This window comes from Panthera leo, chromosome D2 (assembly GCF_018350215.1).
Source record: "Panthera leo isolate Ple1 chromosome D2, P.leo_Ple1_pat1.1, whole genome shotgun sequence".
NCBI lineage: Eukaryota > Metazoa > Chordata > Mammalia > Carnivora > Felidae > Panthera > Panthera leo.
The window spans coordinates 48,751,014-48,769,626 of record NC_056689.1 but is presented as its reverse complement, the minus strand read 5'-3'; the positions used below and the strand labels follow the sequence as shown (position 1 = coordinate 48,769,626).

The 18,613-nt window shown below is 42.8% G+C and overlaps 1 protein-coding gene across 2 annotated transcripts; it reads right to left on the bottom strand.

Moving 5' to 3' along the window:
• Window positions 1-266: 266 nt before the first annotated feature.
• On the bottom strand, window positions 267-15,458 carry LOC122201735. Of its 2 annotated transcripts, XM_042907680.1 has the most exons (3): window positions 15,336-15,458; window positions 13,861-14,033; window positions 267-846 (listed from the first exon to the last, which is right to left on the bottom strand). In XM_042907680.1, the coding sequence occupies exons 1-3, from the start codon at window positions 15,381-15,383 to the stop codon at window positions 426-428; spliced, it is 642 nt and encodes a 213-aa protein (XP_042763614.1). In that variant the 5' UTR covers window positions 15,384-15,458; the 3' UTR covers window positions 267-425. The 2 variants fall into 2 exon arrangements, 1 of the variants encoding a protein (XP_042763614.1); XR_006194319.1 differs by lacking the exon at window positions 267-846 and having other exon boundaries at window positions 13,606-14,033; window positions 15,123-15,458.
• Between the last annotated feature and the right edge of the window lie 3,155 nt (window positions 15,459-18,613).

Sequence of the window (18,613 nt, the reverse complement as noted above, 5' to 3'; positions counted from 1 at the left end):
AGAGTCAGGAGAGGCCTGGAAAACGGGCACTGCCCAATCACCCGCTCCCTTATGTGCAGACCAGGGGGGTTCCAGGAGCAAGGGCAGCAAGACAGGCTGTGCACGACAGCTCCCATCGCTGGACACGTGGGCCCTGACAGGGGGATCCCTGCTCCCTGGGGCAGACACTTGGGGGGGCAGGTCCGAGGATGGAGAAGAGGTGGGGGCTTCAGGCTGAGAAGCACAGGTGTGGGCTGAGGCACCAAGGGAGGGGGGGACCTGGGACATTCCGGGACAGAGGAAAGGCAGATCTTAGGAGGCCTTGACCTCTCTGCTCACACCTTGAAATGAGGAGGACCCCAATCAGAGGCAGGATCTGTTATGCAGGTATTGTATGTAATCAAGGAAGAAAAATGTTAGAATGAATTAAGGCAGTGGTGGTGGGTTTAGGAAATACGAAAGTGACAGCTGAAAGAACCTGGGAACTGACCGGTGGGCCGAGGGAGGAAATGCCCAGGGAACATGAGGTCATGATAGTGCCCTTTAGGTTGGGAGGAAACACAAGGTGAGTGGGGATAAGGGCAGGGGTCATTGTGAGGGGAGAGCCTCCACTTAGTGGTCTGCCCCATTGGGACTAGAGGCTGGGGGAGGGTAATCACACCCATAGTCGGGTGGATGTTGCAGGCCTTGGGGCCATGCCCTGTCCCATGGGGTGGGGGTCTGCCCCCTGTGAGCTGTTCTCTGGACATGGTGTGAGAAGACACAGAACAGGAGCTCCAGAGCTGCCAGGGACCTGCCCTTGGGAGCTGGCTGTGTGGGCAGCTGCCAATAGAGAGAAGGTGCCAGAAGCTTCTTCCAGGGACACTCCTGAGGAAAACAAACAAAAAAGAATGAATGACTGAAAGAAAAAAGGAAGATTGGGAGGAATGGATGGAAGAAGGAAGTAAGAGAGTAAGGAAAGATTTCATGAGTTGCTTTCTATGTGCCAGAAGTGATAATGTTACACATATCTTATTTACTTATCATAATAATCTTAGTTTGTTGCCCTCATTGTCAAGATGAAGAAACAGAGGTGTCACAAGGGTAAGTAATGGTGGGGCCGGGAACCAAACCCTGGCATTTGGGATTCATGTCTCTTGGCTCTGCTGCCTCTAAATGGATAATGAATGGAGCAAGTGGGATAGGGAATAAGATGTATACCATAAGTAACTTATTTTTTTAAATGTTTATTTATTTTTGAGAGAGAGAGACAGAGCACGAGTGGGGGAGGGGCAGAGAAAGAGGGAGACACGGAATCCGAAGCAGTCTCCAGGCTCTGAGCTGTCAGCACAGAACTCACGAACTGTGAGAGCATGACCTGAGCCGAAGTCGGACGCTTAACCAACTGAGCCACCCAAGCACCCCTAACATGAATAACTTATTGATTGCACATAGAATTCTACAATAATTGTGATCTAAATGGTCTATTGCGGATTCATCTAGGCTGTTAAAAGATAGGACGGCGGTTACCCTTGGCGATGCAGCGACTAGGAGGGCACGCAGGAGGCCTCTGTGGCACTAGTCGTTCTGTTTCTTGAGCTGGGTGCTGGTTACTGAGCCTGAGACATGGGGAAGCTTAGATTATTTAAATGTGAAGTCTTCATGGCAGGCGTGGCATCTTTGGGCAGTTGAGATTACGGCTGATGCAATTAGTAGAGTAATAGAATGTGTCACTGAGTTAATGGATGCAGTGTTCCTGGAATGTGAGCACAGTTTCAACCCGGGCATAGATCTGTTGCCATGGATGAGGGAATCTGTTAGGACTCTCCAAGCTCCATGGGGCTAGAGACACTCGAAAGCTGAAGCAAGACAGGTTGTTGCTTCGGTTCTCTGACACACAGCTGCCAAGAGCCTCATCCAGCTGGCTTCCTGCAGGTTGGGATCGGAGGCTCATCCATGCACAAGAACTTCTGGACACAGATGCCTTGGCTTCAGTATTTGGTTCAAACAAAAGGCATTTTTGTAAGCCTCTGTCTTTTTGCCCAGCTTTGAGTAAGTTCAGCTCAAACGTTGCGAGTTGCTTTTGGCTCTGGCCAAATTCTGCTGTTTGGAGATTTGTTTTGTTTCTTTTTGATGCTCTATAAGTCAACAATCGCAACATACAGCATGGAGAAAACATGTGGTGAAGACAATGAAAACCAGATCCATGGCTGCCAAAGAAAGAGGTGAAAAGACAAAACCTTCTAGTTACATAAGAGCACAGTTCAGGGTGTGCCTCTCCAAGACAGAACGCTCTCTGGCCTGGTGGCGGAATCCCTCATGGGCGAGTGCTTCTCTATCTGGGTTTGATAAAGATAATTCATTTCATCTAGTGTAATCTTTAAGCATTCTGTGGCTTTTTTCCCAAGATCTTTCACCTACTTTTTAAATGCAACCGAGAGTGGAGTTAGGGTTGGGCTGGAAGCAATGATGAAAAGTTGGCGATTCAGGGCTTTACGTTCCAAAAGCCATCTGCATCTCACCATTGCAAGGCGGGCTTCTGAAATCCTTTTTAGTCATAGAAACCTCATGAAATTCCATGAACGAAGGAAGACATGAAACCCCACCTCCCACAGAATCTGCTCCACCAGGTGGGATCGATGCTCGCATTCCAGTGATTTGGAAGCAGGGCCAATCTGTAAGGGGGGATTGAGAAACAGGGAGGGGCTCTCCAGTTTGTCACTCAGTCATCCATGAAAAATTTGAGTAACATCCCCCTTGACATTAGAACACAGGACAGAAATGCATATTTCTGACTTCTTGAAATCTGGCTGATAGTTCTAATGGAGCGAGTCAGAAACCTAAGAAATGATTTATCGTCATGAAGTGGTTGACACACTTTCACAGCTAATATAGCACCCAAAAACAAAACAAAAAACCCCCAGCCTAGTGGGGTGGAAACAACAGAAATTGCCTTCCTAACATCCTTAATCATTTTAAATTATATATCCATATGTTTATGTATTAGCTCATTTTTTTTCCCCATCAGAAGATCATTAGTTCCCTGAGGATGAGGCCTCTTCTTCTCCCCCTCCATTTCTATTCTCCAGCTCCAAAACAATGCCTGGAAGAGTGTAGCTGTATAATTTATAAAGTCATTTATTTATTTAACCAAGATTTATTGAGTGCCTACAAGTACCCTACTGGGTACTGTTCTAGAGGATATCATAGTGAGCAGAGGGACAAAATTCCTGTCCTCCTAAAGCTTACATTTGAAAGAGACGAGAAAGATGCCCCTCCCTCTCACTCACCCCCCCCCCCCCAAAAAAAAAGGAAGAAAGAAAGGATGCAAGAAGAACAGGAAAGTAATAAGGTGGGGAAGAAGATTATAGATTATGTGAGTATATGTATTGGTGGGGGAATGTGGGGAAGTGTTGTTGGAATTTATACAGAGCCATCCAGGAGAGTCTTCACTGAGAAAATGCCATTGTGTTGGGTTGTCAAGGAGGTATGGATTTATGAGAAAGAATTCTAGCCACAGGAAGCCACAAGTGCAAAGGACGTGCAGTGGAAGCATACCCTAAATTCAAAGACCAGCTCAGAGGTCAATATACTAGAGCAGAGAGGGCAAGCGGTGGCAGAGATAGTGGGAGATGAGGTCAGAGAAGAATGAGGACCAGATCGTGTGGGATCTTGTGGCTGTTTGACATTAGTGGCCTTTATTCTGAATGAAATGGAGAACCAAGGGAGGATTTCGAGCTGAGAGGTAACTTGATCTGACTTGAGTTTAGTAGGACCACTCTGGCTGAAAATACATTAAAAGGTGGCAAGAGTAGAAACAGACCAGTAAGGGGTTGCTGTGATGGTCCAGGAAAGAGGTGATCAGGGCTTGGACCTGAGGTTGTTGGTGGAGGTGATGAGATATGGTATGATTCTGGATATATTTTGACATGAAGCCAACAGGTTTTCTAAGGGATCAGCTGTGGTATGAAAGAGACAGAAGAGTCAAGGGCAGCTCCAAGACATTTGATCTGAGCAACTGGAAAACTGGAGTTACCATTTATGGAAATGGGGAGGCTGTGTGTGATGTGAGCCTAGTTATAATGGCAGGGGGGTTATATTGGATTCTAGGTATGCTAAGCCTTAAACTTTCTGGATGTCTCCAAATTTCTTCCTAACATGGTTATCTAAATTATAATTCCAACAGCAGGAAATGAACATTTCCATTTCTCCACTTTTTTCCCAAGGATTGCTGGACTGATGCCTCTAAGGGATATTATACAGTCATTGTGTTTCCCTGATTATCAGGGAGTATAAGCCAGTTCATACACTTATCGACCTTTGGATTTCTTCTTTTTTGAACTGTCTATTCATATTCTTTGCCCATATTTTCTATTTTTATTTTTCTTATTTGTAGGTTCCCTTTATATACTCTCTATATTTCTTGTTCTATCTGTTACAAGTGTCTTCTCTCAGTCTTGGTTGATTTTAAGTGTTAGTTTTGCTATCTTTAGTTGTAGAGATTTGTAGAGATTTGTAAACTTTAATGTAGTCCAATTCCTTCATCTTGGTAATTATGTTCAGGATTTTTGCATCTAGCTTTAAAAATTCTCACTTTCCCTGATGTCGTAAAGATATGTACATATATTTTCCTCCAGAAGTTTTCAGTTTTGTCTTTAACATTTGACTTTAATTTACTCATTTAACAAATACTTCAATGTGCCAGATGCTATTTTAAGTGCTTTACAAGTAATTACCTCACTTAATCTTCATGACAACCATAAGAGTCATGTACTGTTATTATTATTCCCATTTTGTGGATGAGGAAGTTAGGGATGGGAAGGTTAAAGAATTTGCTAAGGATCACAAGTGGTAGAATCTTTAGTCCATCGGAAATTACTTGATATAGTGTGATAAATTTTTCTTTCTCCATACACATAGCTGGTTGTCATGGCACCATTTAATAAATAGCCCATTCTTTCTCAACCAATTTATAATGCCATCTCTGTTGTATTTCAAGTCCCCATAAATGTGAAGATCTATTTCTGGGCTTTTTGTTAGATTAGTCCCTTGGTGAATGCTGTACCATTTTAATCACTACAGCTTTTTCATGAGTCTCAATATTTGGTATGGTATGTCAGTTTTTTTTTTTTTTTTGTCTCATTCTTTTTATTCTTGACTTCAAACAAAATTGTCTTAGTTATCTTGTTAATTTTTTGATCACTCCAACAAGTTCCATGAAAATCCTGTTTGGAATTTTGATGGGAATTTCATTGCACATGTGAATTATTTGAGGGAAAATTGATATCTATATGATGATAAAATCTACAACCATGACTATAATGTCCAATCCAGCTTATTAGGTCTTCTTTTAAATTTTTTTAATGTTTGTTTTTGAGAGGGAGAGAGACAGAGCACAAGCAGGGAAGGGGCAGAGAGAGAGAGAGAGAGAGAGAGAGAGGGAGGGAGATACAGAATCCAAAGCAGGCTCCAGGCTTTGAGCTGTCAGTACAGAGCCTGATGCAGGGCTTGAACTCATGAACTGTGAGATCATGACCTGAGCCGAAGTCGGACACTTAACCAACTGAGCCACCCAGGTGCCCTGGCTTCTTAGGTCTTCTTATATGTCTCTTAAAAAAGCTTAAAAAACTTCTCCATATTGGTTTTGCACCTCTTCTGTTGGATTTTTCAGCAGACTTCATACTTTTTAAAAAATTTTTTTTAACATTTTATTTATTTTTGAGACAGGGAGAGACAGAGCATGGACAGGGGAGGGTCAGAGAGAGGGAGACACAGAATCTGAAACAGGCTCCAGGCTCTGAGCTGTCAGCACAGAGCCCGACGTGGGGCTCGAACTCACGGACCGCGAGATCATGACCTGAGCTGAAGTCGGCTGCTTAACTGACTGAGCCACCCAGGCGCCCGTTCATACTCTTAATATTGTAAATGCAATCCTCTTTCTTAAAATACATTTTCTAATTGGTTGTCCATAGTGAATATTTATTCTTTTATATAAGTCTTATGTGTAACCACCTTTCTCTTAGTGGTCCTAATAGTCTTCCTAAAAACACTCTTGGATTTGGAGGAGTTGCTCTTGCATTATGCCATGATCTCTTCTATAGGCCTTTTGCTTGCTGCTTCCTTTCTCTATAAATCTCTCCCCACCTTTACCACACCCAGCACATAAGCCCCTTTCCTTCCCTTGGCTCATAAGTTTAATATTTGTTTTGCTGAAAGATATATCCCAATCTCCCTGATGTGGTCACTTTCATCAGCACCAGGGAGTTTACCACAGAGGCTTAAAAAAGTGATATGTGTTAGTAGAAACAAGATGGATAAATGAGTCTTCACCTAAACCAAACACAAGTACAGCAAAACAAAACTTAATAAAAGTCTTCTGCCAACAGTGGAGCAGTGAGTGACAACGATCTCAGGAAATATTTCATAATGGATTTTTAGAAATGGTAGTTTGTAAGCCCCAACAAAATGAAGCCATAATCATCTGTTGCTTTAGTAGGTATTATATGACCATAAGATTGGATTATTGGAAACGAGTCAGTTACTCATTCATTTGACAGGCTCACTGGTCTAGAAGAGTTGGATTTGTTTGGTTATTTGGTTCAAGACATGAACAAGGACCATTAATGTTTCTGATCACCACTTCAGTTAACTATTTCAGTCACCTTTGTGATAACCCACACCTAGCACCATTTTACATGACTATCACTTGTTAAATAATAAACTCAAAGTTATGTCTGTGTACACTTGGATAAGTGAACCTATCTGAGGACTAATATCATGTGAAAGGGAAATTGTGCAGGGGTATTTTGGTGAGATGGTTTATGGCTTCTTGCCTTAATGTGGGGTTGATTGAAAATTGATAGAACTGGGAAATAGGTTGGAATACAGTCCAGAATTGAAAAGAACTATCTGGGGCAGTTGGCATGTGGAAGAAATTAATTGCATCTGTCCAAGAGGAGGCCAACATGTAGAAGGAAGAACCACACGATTGTGAGAACAGACGTACTGTGACTAAGTTGCTTTGTAAAGTCATGCATTCATGCAGGGTGTTCAGGATGAGGCAGAAGCATTGCTTGGCAGGTAAGGTTGTGTGGCGGGTACCGTCCTTTCTAGCCATCAAATTGCCTTCTTTTTGAGATTCTTACTAAGAGACCCAAAGGAAGATAAGCCTTGCCCAGCTTCCAGCCCTGGTTTCACAAGCCCATAGACAGCTGTGGCACTTGTTGGTTGCTATGGAACAAAAGCCCTTCCCAGTGAAGGAGTTTCTATTTAGTGTTCTCTTAGCAAATTTGTTCATACAAAGGCAAAGGATGGAATCGGCAGTCAGAAGACCCGGCTGCTGGGACCTGTGATCTCAGGTGTGCTAATTCTCAGTTTCCATGTATAAAGAAATGAACAGTAATAACTACCCACAGTGTTGTTGGGAAGATATAGTGAGAATACGTGTATGAAATCTACACTGGTAACAATTATGACGGCCATGAGATGCCAGACGCATTCTCACTGGTGCTTTTATTTGATAGTTCATAATGATTTGTTTCAAAATTATCAGAACTTCCAACAGCTATATAGATGTAAAAATTATCACAGAAGCTCATAGTTTTATGTATAGGTATTTTCAAAGGTAAGATAGATACCTCTTAAGTACTTTTTGTAGCTATAAAAGGAAGAGATCCAGTGATTCTAGAACTTTACCCCATGTAAAAACATCAAATAGTTATGAAAAGGGAAAGGCCAACTTGCTAGTGGCTCCCCATTCATGGGCCCTGAAATACGTGAGTCTTCCTACTGCCCCCTGAGCTTTAGAATATCTTCCTCCACAGGGCAGTAGGTAACCCCAAATCTTGACCCCTCCAGCTGTCCACATGTCCTCATCCTCCTACCTGAGCAGACATCGCTGCAGCTTATGTGTCTGCACCATTGCAATCCTTGCCTTTGTGGAAGTGGCTGGAAAATGACAGGGTGGTTACTAGGTAAGAGGAAGGGCAGAAATATCTACTGTTCTATTTGTAGTCACCTCACACACGTACTGCAGACCCTCATGGAGATGACTGGAGCATTAAGACTCAACCAAGGCAAGTTTCTCTCTCAACAAGCTTATGACAGTGTCCAGGTGCCCATATTCTATTTCGGAATTGGAAATGATAAACCACGAGTCTCAATTTAATTCAACATTCAAACGTTTATGGAGTGCCTACCATGCTCTAGGTTCTATACTGAACTTGGAGTAAAAAACAAGATTTCTACCAATCAGAATCTGGTGAAGGGGCAGACACACACATACACCCACACCCCCCCCCCCCCCACATACACACATATACAACACGGTCACATATATACCATACACACTCCCTTCCACATACACATCCCACACACACCATACACGCATATGCTGCACACTGCCTCCCTCACACAGCACATATACACATACCACACGCACACATCCCTTCCATACACACCACACATCCAGACATCCTCCACACATCCAGCACATACATACATACAGTGTCCTCCCCCCCCCCAACACACATGTGCACACACACATATACATTCCACACATAGAGTAAGATAGTTCAAGAAGGCAAAGTCAGCGTGAAAGATTATGAGGACCTATGCTAAAGGTCATGGAGCTGGAGGAAAGGCAAATAATAGTCATAAGTTACAATTGTACTCTGTGTATAATCACATTCAATAACAGTTACCCAAGCTCACCTGCAGAGAAATAAAACAATGGGCATTGTGAGTCTATGAGTAAGAATTGTCCAGACAAGGATCTGGGTGGTGTTCTTGGACCAGGAAGTGGGACTATCTCCTTGGTATTAAGTAATCATAACTACTAGCAGCACTGAATGGGATTGCCAATCCAAGAGTTTCTTTTGGTGGGCAAGGCCTCCCTTTTTCAGATCTACCCTGAATTCACCCACCTGTCTGCCAGGTTTACCCTGTTTTTACCCTGTGTTTACCCACAAGAAAATGGGAGGGCTGGGATGGGGCTGTCATTCATAAGTTCTTGGACTAGGGATGAGTCAATAAAATAATCACAGCTACTTCTTAAAGTTTATTTATTTATTTTGAGAGAGAGAGAGAGAGAGAGAGAGAGGCAGAGAGAAAGGGAGAGAGGGAATTCCAAGCTGGCTCCACACACAACGCAGAGCCCGATGTGGGACTTGATCTCACGAACCATGAGATCATGACCTGGGTTGAGATCAAGAGTCGGACGCTTAACTGACTGAGCTACCCAGGTACCCTAATAGTCATAGCTATTTTAACAGCTATGATAGCACATGGGATTGTGACAAGAAAAGGTGCAGCACCCAAGGTAGACTCTGAGTAACTCTGAGTAACCAGGGAAGGAATGTTTCCCTGAAAATTGTTTTATATCAGAGCTGAAAATAATTTTAGAGGATGAAGTGCTCAGAAAGTTACAGGAAAACGTGGCTGCCTCAAGCTGATGAGAGAATTGGGACTGTGCAGGCGGGGGAGCTGTGGGAATGGCTGGAACAAGGACAGTACACAGACAAGATTGGTCATATCTATGCAGGATGACCATCTCATGGGTCACAGTGACAAAAGGGTACATTTGGCCTTCATCATTTTCTCCCCAACTGCTAGTAGGGGGCCTGTATATAATAAAGGAAATACCTGCAGGGATGTAGGCTGAAACCAAGTCCTCTTTGACTCGCAGCTTTTGAGGGGGGCAGTTGGCACGGAGCTGGGAGAGACGATGCTCACCGTTAATCCTTATGCCACTTGCACGCTGGCATTTATCCCTCTATCCTCCAAATCCAAGGGGAAAAGTCATCTTCCTCCACAGTTAGTTCCACTCAATCTTGTGGCTTCTATGCCACAGGCTATGCTGAATGTCTTGAGGGGGCTTCTCTGTAGATCTGCCAGGCCGCATCCCCGAGTTTTCAGCAGTGACTGAGTCAAGATTCAAACTCAAGTCTGTTGACTCAGACCTTTCTACTTTTTCCCTTGGGCCATCACCTTCCCTGGAGCGAGGAAGGAGGTTGGATTTTGGGCCACACTCATCCCAGCTTTGATAGAAAATGTGGCTCCCCTCTGGAAGGCAGTATGGGGGTTCCTCAAAAAGTTAAAAATAGAACCACCTTACAATCCAGAAATTGTACTACTGGGTGTTTACACAAGGAATACAAAAGTACTAGTTAGAAGGGATATATGCACCCTGATGTTTACAGCAGCATTATCTACAATAGCCAGATTATGGATATAGCCCAAATGTCCATCGACTGATGAGTGGATAAAGAAGATGTGGTTTATATGTGCACAACGGAATATTACACAGCCATAAAAAAGAATGAAACCTTGCCGTTTGCAACAACAGGGATGGAGTGTATTATGCTAAGTGAAATAAGTCAATTAGAGAAAGAAAAATGCCCTATGATTTCATTCATGTGTGGAATTTAAGAAAGAAAACAAATGAACAAAGGGGAAAAAAGAGAGGAAAACCAAGAAACACGCTCTTAATTACAGAGAAAAAATTGACGGTTACCAGAGGGGTGGTGGGTGGAGAATGGGTAAAATAGATAGTGGGAATTAAGGAGTGTGCTTGTGGTGATGAGCACCGAGTGATGCCGGGAAGTGATGAATCACTAAATTGCACTCCTGAAACTAATATGACGCTGTAGGTTAATGAACTGGAATTTGACTAAAAACTTAAAAAAATTAAAAAAAGAAAAGAAAAGAAAACGAGGCTTCACACACTCTGACCATCAACCCACCTTCTTTTGTCTTTGGACCCCAAAGTTCTTCTCTCAACATTTCAGCTAAATCCTAACAAGACCGGGGCCATGGGTTGTTTCGAGAGAATCTAGGGGCATTTTCTCCTGCCACAACTCCAGTTTGGAGCTCAGCAATTCTATTTCTGGCGACTGCGTCCCACAATTACTTCTCTTGTCATACCCTGAAACATTGGCAGGTGCATAAAAAAGGAGCTGATTTACAACACACCCCATTCTTTTCTTTTTTTCTTTCCATCCTTGGCATTCTCTTCATAACCACTCCTTGAAATAGTTATTTTTATGTTATTTTATTTTTTTAGTGGTTTGTAGTCTTTGTTTTAGGTTTGTGTTTGTTTTTGCTTTCCATCTTCAAAGGAGAATTGGCAGTCAGGGCTCTCTGGTTACTTCCTGATAGAATATCCACAATCCAGGAGATATTCTTGTTCTTTTATTTTGGAAGCAGAAGCTCCCGGGGCTTTGTGTTCTCCACAAGGGTGGTAGGTCATGCTTAATGGCCCAGGACCGTTGGCAATCCACAGGGGGGCAGAGCCCTCCCTGCAAGCTCCGTGCAAGCAAAACACTCACTTCACCGGTGTCCCCATTACCCTCTGATTCAGTTACCTAAAATTAACCTATTAACAGTCCCTGGGGAAACAGTTTGGTTTCCTTCTTCAGGGCCAGTCACCATCAGTGGGAGAGAATGGGACAGCTGAGTGCCTGTCCACAGTGTCCTGGTGCCCAGGGTCTTCCAGATGCGCTAAGCCTTCCTTTCCACCTGGAAGCTGGACCTCAGTCTACTTGCACCCCCTGTCCCCTGCAGAGAAACACACAGGGTGGGATTCTGGCTCCAGCTTCTCCCTAGGGTGTGGGGGGTTTCCTTCAGCCTCAACAAAGGGATCCTTTTGCAGAATTCCCCAGACAGTGTTAGGGAGTGTCCTCTTTTTGAAGAAAAATGTGCTAGTTTTCTGACATGTTCCAACCACACAACTTTTTCCCTCTGGTGTCCATCTGCCTCGATAGAGATCCTTTCACAGAGCTGTGAAAAATCCTGCCATTATGGATTAACCATGAATCTCAAGTAGGCACTGATGAAGACAACAAAGAAGGGAGTCTTGCATCTTCTGTTGGAGACAATTGTAAAGGAGGGGGCCAGGAGGGAGGAGATAAGCAGATGGGCACACTGATGTTTGCTCCCTGGGCTTTTGCACCAGACAGCAGATATGCTGGAAAACAGAGAGGGCTACTGAGGAAGGGGACAAGGGGTTGCTTGCACCCTGATCCCTGCTTAAGGGGCAGTTGCCATGCAAAGCGGGGTCAGCCGGAGAAGGATCTCATAGGATTGATTCTCTGTTCAACCTTGGGCTTCTGTTTGTGGGGGATGCTGAGTTGACAGCCAGTAGGCCCACCATAGGGTTCATCATGATGAACAGTTACTGCATATCAGAGACTGGGGCTCCTGGCACAGGTGAGGAGTGCGAGGCGCCATCATGGGGCTGTTCTGAGGTCAGCTGATTGTGCAGAGAGGGAAAGCTGGGCCCAACTGAGCTAAGGAATGATAGACTTCCGCATGTAGCTGGTTCCTAGCACTGGGTCAACTAACTGTTTCACACACTAGAATTTTTGTTTGGCACCTGCGTGTAGGCTCCAGAACTCATCACCTTCCCTCCACTGCTATGAGACTATGTGATTCCTCTCCACATCCATCCAGAAACTATATTGGAGAGAAGTCCGGGAGGGATGGTGGAAGTAAGAGAGATTGGGCAGTTACCCTCAGAAGGCATCATTACTCTGAGGAAGGCTGACACTCTGGAGTGAAAAAGTTGGGCACATTCTGACTGATGAACCAGGGCTGTAACTTACAGGACCTTCTATGCTTTACATAGTACCAATTTATGTTGTCTGTTTTCTCAAACATTCTGCGAAAACAGCAAAGGACAAACCCCAAACTACCAATTGTTAAGAACTTTCCAGAATTTCCTCTTGACTGATTCCCTCTTTGGTGTCTTTCTCCCCACCAATATTTCCTGGAGGAGGAAGAAATATTGTCTCAGAGTTCACCTTCAGGACTCTGGTGGAGCCAGACACACTAGGGGGCTGTGTGCTTGGGACATGAACAGCGTGCTCGTTTGTTCATTCATTTGGTGAAAGCCTCCTGCTTCCTCCCTCCGGGAGCAAAACATGAGGGCCATAGAGTGGCCTTTTCTCTCTCTCTCTCTCTCAAATCATCTGCTCACGCAACAGATGTGATAACCAGAACCAAGCAAGGCCTGTAGCTCCAGATCAGGCTGACTGCCTGATGCCTATCTTGGTCTCTTCCTCTGTTCCGGGGGGCCTGGTGTGTGGGGAGGGCAGGGAACATGTCTGAAGCTGCTGAGATGAGCCTTGGTTGCTGCTCTGGAAATACGAAGAAAAGGGACACAGACGTGGTGGCTTCTGACCCCCTGACTTCCCAAATTCACACGAGGATGTACAGTTTATTTATTCCCTTAATTATTAGGATCGGTTTCCCCACACAGTACATGCTAATGACATAAAGATAGATGAGACTCATTCCCTGTTTTCAAGATGCTTGCAGTCGAGTGTGGAGAACAATAATTGCAATATCTTAATTAGTGACCCAATGATAGACATTACAGGGCTAAAAGGAGGAAATGATCGGTTCTAGATAAGGAGAACTTAATATATTAATATAAAAACTTAGGTAGGTGGTTGGGTGGCCAGGGGACAGAGATGGGATTAAGTCCTCCATCATAATATTTATTTCCTTTGGCATTTAAAATCAGAAAATTTTTAATGCATAAAAACATAATAACTTCCCACAGCACTGAGACACGGTGACAATTTTATATTCATATACATGCTCAGAAGAATACACTTATAATTCCAAAAGAGAGACATGCTGAACTTACTGAGCAAACTAGAGGGAAAATAGTTTCTTGGGTTATTTTTTAAGACCACTTGGCATTGAGTGCTATTCATGCCAAATATTAAGAAGCTGGACAAAATAAGAATGCAATGAGAAACTTCAAATTTTTTGCCTCTGACCAACAATACCTTTTTGATATCGGTTATGTCTTATTTATCCAAAAATTATTTTTGTGATTTTAAAAGTGGGTGAGGAAACGATGTAAAAAATAGCTGCTCCTTACTGAGGACTGACCTCTGTGTTAAGTGCTCATTCCAAGAACAGGAAGCATTTGAAGAGAGACTTGAGAAGGAGCAGAAATGTTTCTGATGCTGACAGCAGGGGAGACGGCGGCATGGCAGCCCAGTGGTGCATGTCAGCCCTTGTTGTCTTGTCTGCAGGGATGAGTGGGGAAGCACCCGGCAGGTCTGCGAGGGGGAAAGGAGTGTAGATTTTCTGTTAATTGCGTTATGGGGAGGAGGTCTCCAAGCGTGAGGAGGGTGCACCAAGAATCAGGTACACTAAAACCAATCCCCATGGCCAGTGGTCAGTGCAAAGCCAGGCTCTTAACCCTGAGGTCGGGCAGTCTTAAAGCCAGTTTGTCTTAAATCATTTCCTAATCCCAGGGCAGTACAGTTCAGGGAAGTTCAACAGGAAGTGAGCCAGGAGTAATATAGAAGCCAGCAAATGCAACCTGCACAAAATAGCTTTACTCAGCCCCTGCCATTTAGGAGACGAGCATCCCGAGGAAGAAGGGGAATGGCATCTCAGTAAGGACTCGTGGTCAGTGTGATCAGACAGGGTTCTAGACAGGAAGAGGTGGCGGTAGTGAGGGAGGAGCTGGGCCACATGAAGAGCTTCAAGCATGAGGAACTTGAATTGTTCTTTTGGCAGTAGACAATAGGAGCCTGACAGATTTTGAGCAGGGAGCCCACATGATCAAGTTTCTGCTTTAGAAACAAAGCAAAAATCCTGGAATTATGATATCAGAGCTGGAAGGGTATCAGTCATCACTGAATCCTAGTGCTCTCCTTGTATAACAAGCAACTTGCTAACATAATCAAACCCTTTATTTAAAAGCAAAAACAAAACAAAGCCAAACAATACAACCACAAAACCCTTCCTGTTACTTGACTGTGGGTCAACATCCTATTTCTAACAGGCACATCTTAATTATTGGCAGCTTGGCTATTTGATTCTATCTCTGTAGCAGGCCTGAGTCTTTACCATGAAAGAATCTCTCTAGAATGGTAATCTGGTGTCCCATTTTTCCTTTATCCCTTAGGCTGGACTGACCCAGGGCAAAAATGTGATATTGGTGACATTTATCTTTTACTCTTCCTACAAGACAATATGAATTAAATAATGTTATTTAATTATAAGAGAAATTTTTAATAAAAACAAATTAAAAAATGTATACATAGAGTGCAAATGACTTAGACTTAACAGGTAACTGATCTACTCTCTTAAACTAAAATATTTTCCCAGATAAGACCTAGAGGAGTTACATGACTTACCTGAACCCACACAGTTAACTGGAGGCAGAGCTAAGACTAGAGAACATAGTTCCCAATGTCCTTTCTGTTTTATTGTTACTTCTTTACTTTGGTATTGATTAGAGACTGTTCCTGTTAGCCCTTGCTGCCTAGTAAGTATCCAGAACTTAGTGACTTAAAACAATAATTGGTTCTCTTTCATTGTTCTGTGGTTGAGTGGGTGGTTGTAATCACCTGCTGGCTGGAGTTGTATTTATCTGAAGTCTCAACTGGGCAAGACATCCAAGATGGCTCCCTTGCCTGGCTGAGAGCTAATGCTGGGATTATTGGCTGGAGCTCTTAAACACAGACTCTTCATGTGGCCTATGTGCCTCATAGCATGGCAAATGAGACTTCCAAGAGACCTACATGGAAGCTGTGATGTTCTTTATGACCTAATCTTGACATCCCAGCAATTCCTTTCTGCCATGTTTGTTGGTCAAGCAAATCACCAAGAGCAGCCCAGATCTAAGGGGAAGGTAATCAGAGCCCACTTCTCAGTGGGAGTGAATCAAAGGAATCGTGGTTACCTTTAATCTGCCACAGAGAAAGTAGAGAGAATGGGGTAAGCGGTGATTATACCGAACAACAGAATTTGAGAACCACTGTAGTAAGAACATAGGACAACACAGACATGAATTGAACTAATTCAGCAGAAGGCTTGTGTCATAGTTTTAGGCACCAAGTATGCAGGAACCCAGTCTCTGTCTTTTAGAACTCATATTCTAATAGAACACAGACATTAAGCAGATAGGTGTTCAGATTTTCAGTGTTATAACAGAATTACAGAAGTGCCTACTGATTCTTGAATGTATCCACTCATCCACCCACCCATTCATCCATCCACCCACCCATCCTTTATGGAGATCCTAGGGGTAAGATCACTTAGTTCACTGAGTTTATATTCTAAGAGAGAAGAATCATTGCATTTGGTCTCAATGATACCAAAAAATTGAGATGGGGAAATGGAGTGAGGGATTGGGCAGGAAGGGAGTTGCATTTTAGGTAGAGTGATTAGGGAAATTCTTTAAGAGTACAGGAGAAAGAAACTGATACCTGAAGGATGACAAGGGCTCAACCAGGTAGAGATCTGGCAAAGATCTATTTTTCCTGTATAAATAAAGGTCCTGAGGCACGAATGGTCTTGGAGTGTTCAAGGAACAGAAGGAAGGGCAGTGTGGCTGGAACTCTGTGACTGGGGAACAGGAAGTGGAGATGTGAGGTCAGAGAGGGCCTGCCTTAGTGCTGGAGTGCACAGGGTTCTCCCTGGGAGTCACTGCTCCTCACAGAGCAGGTGGTGTGTGAGCTGAGTCTTGAAGGATATAAACTGCACTTGGGTCAGGTGGGTTTATGAAGATTTGGGGGGTCATGGGAAGCTCGGGTTGGAGGCAAGAAAGGATAACAATAAAGGTTATGAATGTTTATTTATCCCTAATTACGTTCCATGCCGAGTGCTGCAGGCTTTATCCTGTTTAAACCTTATAATCTCTTTTTATTAAATAGGTCCTGTTATCCTTATTTTACAAAAGAGTAAATGAAGGTCAGTTGTCAGATTTGGGGGCTTGTTGACTTTGAGGTACTCATAGGAAACATTTAAGTGGAGATATCTATCTATCTGTATCTATATCTATATCTATATCTATATCTATATCTATATCTATATCTATATCTATATCATCTATGTCTATTATATCTATCTATCTATCTAGCTATCTATCTATCAACAAACCATTGGAATCACACCTTGCTCATATCAGGCACTGGGTAAATCAGTGTTGAATAAAATAGGGGTGACATACAGATTTGGAAGTGAAAACCTTCAATGTGTGCTACTGACTTTGAGAGTGTAGATGAGTGCCTGTTTTGCAGCATCATGGGCACTGGGATGGGTTGCTGACTTGCCAACTAAAATCTGCTTTACTTTCCAATACTTTCTATGACCACTGTGGTGGCCGTGTGTCCTTTCTGGTCAATAAGTCTCTGAACCTCATTCCTGTGTTTAGGTAGAGCTTTTGTTGCCTTAATGAGCAGAGCCTACCTCTCACCAAGGAGGGACAAGGCTCCTTTGAGCTAGTGTGCGGTCACATGACCCACACTTTGAGAATCAGATGCACCTGTCTGAGCTTTGAAACAGAAGCTGGGCCACACAGCATCTATTTTGGAGGTGTCATTAGAGGGACTGGATGTGGTGACCTGAGGCTACAGGGACAGAAGTTCCAGGCAGGATTTAATAACCAGGGTTAGAGTCCTTGTGGTGCAAGGTACATATCTGAGCCCAGTAGTGTCCCTCTGGTCTGTCCGAGTTCTCTCATTTTGGCTTAATTTTGTATATATTTGGTTTCTTAAAAAATTGCCCTGTTCATTTACATAATTATATTTATTGTGTGGAGTTGAACATGGTCCTCTCTTAAAATTATTTAGTCTCCACTGTGTCTATGTTTACATATCCTTTGGTATTCCTTTTTTTTTTTTTTTTTTTTACATTCATAAAGGGATGTATTTTATTGAAAGATACTTATCAAATATCACTTTATATGAACAATTAAGAATGAAAAAATAAGAATTTTGTGAAACTTAGATGGAAGAAAATGTGACACATGTGTATATTTTTTCTCTGAGTGGTTTCATTATTGTTTTTACACATGAATGTTTTTTAAATTATTGTTTTTTTAAAAAAATGTCTTATATCTTATATCTTACTAGATAATTCAGATTTTTTGTAGTGAGCCCATATTTCCTTTGCACTCAGAAAAAAACAAGATGTTATATGAAGAAAAAATTGATCACATAGCAATGAAAAGTTACTGTAAAAGTTATATTTAGGCAAATGTTTTATATAAATATGACAAGCAACAGATACCTATATGAATCTTTAAACATTTTTCCAATGAAAAAAATATTTTTAAATTTTAGACAGAAGGAGAGTGAGCATGATCTGGGGAGAGGGGCAGAGGGAGGGAGGGAGGGAGAGAGAGAGAGAGAGAGAGAGAGAGAATCTCAAGAAGGCTTCACACTCAGTGCAGAGTGGGAGGTGGGGCTCGATCCCATGACCCTGGGATCGTGACCTGTGCTGGAATCAAGAGTTGGACACTCTACTGACCGAGGCACCCAGGAGCCCCTGAAAAAAAATTTTTTTTTAATGATGCCAGTTTCCCCACTGCTTTCCTTGGCCAAACGCCATAGTTTTGGTATGAGGTATCCTTAATTGTTATTCAGTTTCAATTTTGTTTCTATGTTTAACTCTGGATTTATTTGAACGTGCAAGTGCTTAAAGTTGTTGGATCTTCTTTTGTTATTAATTTCTGGTTTTATTACATTGTGGCTAGAGAAAGGAGTCTGAAGGATTTTAGTTTTAAAAAATACATTAAGCTTTTTTTTGGGGGGGTGGCGGCTAGAATATGATAAAAGTTTGCCAGTGTTCCAAAGATATATAGCGTAATATGTACTATCTGTTGGGATATAGTAAAACACAC

What these genes read in the sequence shown, in the direction of transcription:
- LOC122201735 (XM_042907680.1), bottom strand. Translation starts at nt 15,383, where the DNA reads ATGTCTTGCCCAGTTGAGACTTCAGATAAATACAACTCCAGCCAGCAG. An exon ending in AATACAACTCCAGCCAGCAG is followed by an intron (nt 14,034 to 15,335) that starts GTGATTACAACC and finishes TCCCCCTCGCAG; the next exon opens with ACCTGCCGGGTGCTTCCCCA. An exon ending in AATGAGCACTTAACACAGAG is followed by an intron (nt 847 to 13,860) that starts GTCAGTCCTCAG and finishes TGTTTTCCTCAG; the next exon opens with GAGTGTCCCTGGAAGAAGCT.